Below are 3,314 nucleotides of genomic sequence, written 5' to 3'. Positions count from 1 at the left end.
TAATCCTTTGTCTGCATAAGCGAGCCTCTTACATGCGTAGACCTGTAGCGTAAGAATGCGTAGACCTGTACGCATTCTTACAGATAGCTAACATATAAATATTTTATTACGTACCCAGTATGTATAAAATTCGCCAGTACAGCTTGAAAAATTTGTACCATTTTCTTATTTCTCAAATCCAAGTTTTCCAGCTTCGACCTCGTCGCGTTCGTAACGAATATGTATCCCAGTTCGTCGGCATGCGACGTTCCGGGAAAGTCTATATTATTTATTATCTTGAACCAATTTAAATCTCCCTCGAAATTATAAACGTAATAGTACAAGTTTTTACTGCCTTCTCTCTGTTTGTGCAACCTTATCCAGTAGTCCACGGCAAAGGAAAAATGCGTCTCCCGTATAAATTCTACAAAGCTCTGCATTTTTGTATTTGTAATGTTTCCACCGTCAAAATAAAACTGTCTGATAGATGAGGCTAACTCTTGGGATTCCTCCGAACCGTACGGGTATTCAATGTTAGATGGAATACATAATTCAAAATTTTCGTTTAAGAAATCTATTAACGTTTGATTCATTTTTATAACTTTCAACATTTTTATGCCTTCATCGGAATTGATTCCTGCTAAGATTGGAACATTTTGGGGTATACCAGACATAATTATTTCTATAGGATCTTTCGTTAGGATGGCACTGGACGATTCGATTTCAATACAGGGTACAAATGGAGCAAACGGTCTGATTCCCTTTATTTTATCCGACTGTTCCATATCCTTTTGTGCCTGTATTATGTCGAAAGCGTCTTTCTCTTTTAGTGTTTTTAGAAGTTCGTATGTGTCGTTTGTTTGAATATCTAACTGTTTTGCTAATGCGACTGCATTTTCGACTGGATGGCGTGCTAAGAATCTGTACCCTAGAGCACTCCCCGATATCAGTATAGCTTGATTAAAGAGGCCTGTTGATTTTGTTGTCAACGTTAAATAATGTACGAGGACCGCCCCGGCGCTGTTGCCGCCTAAAGTAGTTTTGTCACTGTTCCCTCCAAATAGATTAATGTTCGCCTTCACCCATTGCAGTGCAAGAAGTACATCTTTAATACCAGCGTTTCCTGATGCGTCTTCTATACCAAGAGACAGAAATCCTAACGCTCCCAACCTGAAAACAATATAGTATTATTTAGATTCACTAGGTAATGTATTACCGAAGACCGGGGTTACTTTGATTGTCGGGATTACTTTGATCAAAATTTCCTTTTCACATATAACTAAAAATTGCTTAAAAGGCAGCTACTTTTGGGAGAATTTTTTTTCGGCTGGCAATATTGATAAACAGTCAAGTTCATTTCTGCGGGTGCGCTGGAGATTTCCCTGTATTTTATGTAAAAAGGTAAGTTTTCCGTTACAACCTATTTTTAATGTGTTGCAAAACTTTATGTGCAGCTCAGTGTGTGTTAGTATCATGAATTGTTTGGATAGAATTAAAAGAGTATTGTACATTTGTGGATTCATAACAAATTTTTTTATTGTTCTAACAAGGTTCTAACCTTGAAGCTTCCGTTATGGCGTCGGTTTATTTTATGCGGGGTGTCATAGGCGCATGGTGTGAAATTGATCAATTTGTCAAAGTCACCCTAGCCGCTAGCAGGAAAATTTACTTTGTGGCTTTGCTTTTAATTTTTTTATATTGTTTATATTATTTGTTTTTCAGAACGATGCCACGAACATATAACTAAACATAAACTGAAAACTAGGTTCCAGCGAGTACCAAAATTACTCAGAAGACAGGTTAGAAGAGGCATTGAGTCAAATCGTGGACGGTAAGCTAACCATGAGAGGGGCATCACAGCTTTATAATATATCTTATGGAACTTTGTATAATAAATAACAACAATCTCTAATTAAAACAAAGCTTCTGTCATATTTGGTAGTTTTATTCGATCGAAGTTACCCCAAGATATAAAAACAGCAATAACTTTTTTCCCTGTTGACTGATTTTTAATTTCTTTTCTGTTTTATGATAGTAATTGGGTTTAGTTTCAATATTCATGCTAAAAAAGAAGGGTTTCAAAGTAACCATAAATCAATTATAACTTTAGTCACGCTGTTTTATTTTTTTTTCTCAAAAAGTATTGAATAATTGTTTGTTCTTTTAACGTTTTTAGAGAGAACAATTGAAACCGATTCGAAATTTAAAAAAAAATCACAGGATAAAAAGTTACAGACGTTTAAATTTCAAAATTGATCAAAGTAACCTCGGTTTACGGTATCTATTAGAGTTATTGTGCTTACCGACCTGTAATTTACAGTGATAACAATAAAATCTCCTTTTATGAGCAATTGCGGTCCGTATACATAATCATTGTTACCGGAAAGGCTCTTAAATTCGCCACCGTGGACGTATACAAGCACTGGCATTGGGTGCGAAATTTCTGTCCTATTTGCAGGGACGTAAATATTTAAAAATAAGCAGTTCTCACTCATTTCTTCGTTTTTATAAGTGCCTTCTGCTTGCATGCAGACTGGACCTGTTTTCGTTGTATCAAGTACTTCGGACCAAGGTTTTTTCGGAACGGGAGGCTGTTTATTTGCAAAGAAACTAGTTAAATTTACACAGGTCTATAAATGGTACAATACATCTTTTATAACACGTTTTTTTATGAACACTGACCTTAAAACGAAATTTGCCAACGGGATTCTCAGCGTATGGTATACCTTGAAAAGAGTAGTAACTCAGTCCTAAGTCGCGTACTAGTCTTCCTTGTATTGGACCACTTGTGGTAACCACAAGAGTCTTATAATTACACGCCATAGTTTTTGTAATACATATTACGATCAGTACTATTTTGTACATCTTTCATTTAAATTTAATATTTCGGTTTAATATTGAAATTTAATATATTTAAACTGTACCTACGTATAGTCACGAAGACAGAGTTTACAGGTTGATGTCTCTTGACTTGCGCGTTTGAGGATGTACAGAGGCTATTATGCAGACGACCGTAGCTTTAAATTGTTCACGTACAACTGATTAGGTTCACATATTTTAGAGATCCTTAGACTTAATTATTATTCTGATCTTAAATCTACCTCGATACTTTAACAGGTACAACTTTGTATTTCACTATCATTTTAATAGTTTACATAGTAGGTAACAGTAATACAAAATAATACAATATTTTTCCCCTCACTAGCTCGAAAAGGCTTTCTCCTTAGAAATCTGCGCGCAAAAGCGTTTTTTGCACGCTAGCGTGGAAAAAGTTTTTGGAATTCGAACTTGACGATGAACTGTGGTGCACCTAACTTGTTCTTTTCTTTTTAAAT

The 3,314-nt window shown here is 35.4% G+C and overlaps 1 protein-coding gene across 1 annotated transcript; it reads right to left on the bottom strand.

The window, feature by feature from the left end:
- Positions 1-286: 286 nt before the first annotated feature.
- Positions 287-3,173, bottom strand: LOC113235935 (venom carboxylesterase-6-like). The gene is made up of 4 exons (XM_026471856.1): positions 2,662-3,173; positions 2,287-2,570; positions 478-1,149; positions 287-341 (listed from the first exon to the last, which is right to left on the bottom strand). The coding sequence occupies exons 1-4, from the start codon at positions 2,842-2,844 to the stop codon at positions 287-289; spliced, it is 1,194 nt and encodes a 397-aa protein (XP_026327641.1). The 5' UTR covers positions 2,845-3,173.
- Positions 3,174-3,314: the final 141 nt, after the last annotated feature.

This window comes from Hyposmocoma kahamanoa, unplaced genomic scaffold (assembly GCF_003589595.1).
Source record: "Hyposmocoma kahamanoa isolate Upper Pololo Valley unplaced genomic scaffold, ASM358959v1 88, whole genome shotgun sequence".
Taxonomy (NCBI): domain Eukaryota; kingdom Metazoa; phylum Arthropoda; class Insecta; order Lepidoptera; family Cosmopterigidae; genus Hyposmocoma; species Hyposmocoma kahamanoa.
This window is presented reverse-complemented; position numbering and strand designations above follow the sequence as displayed.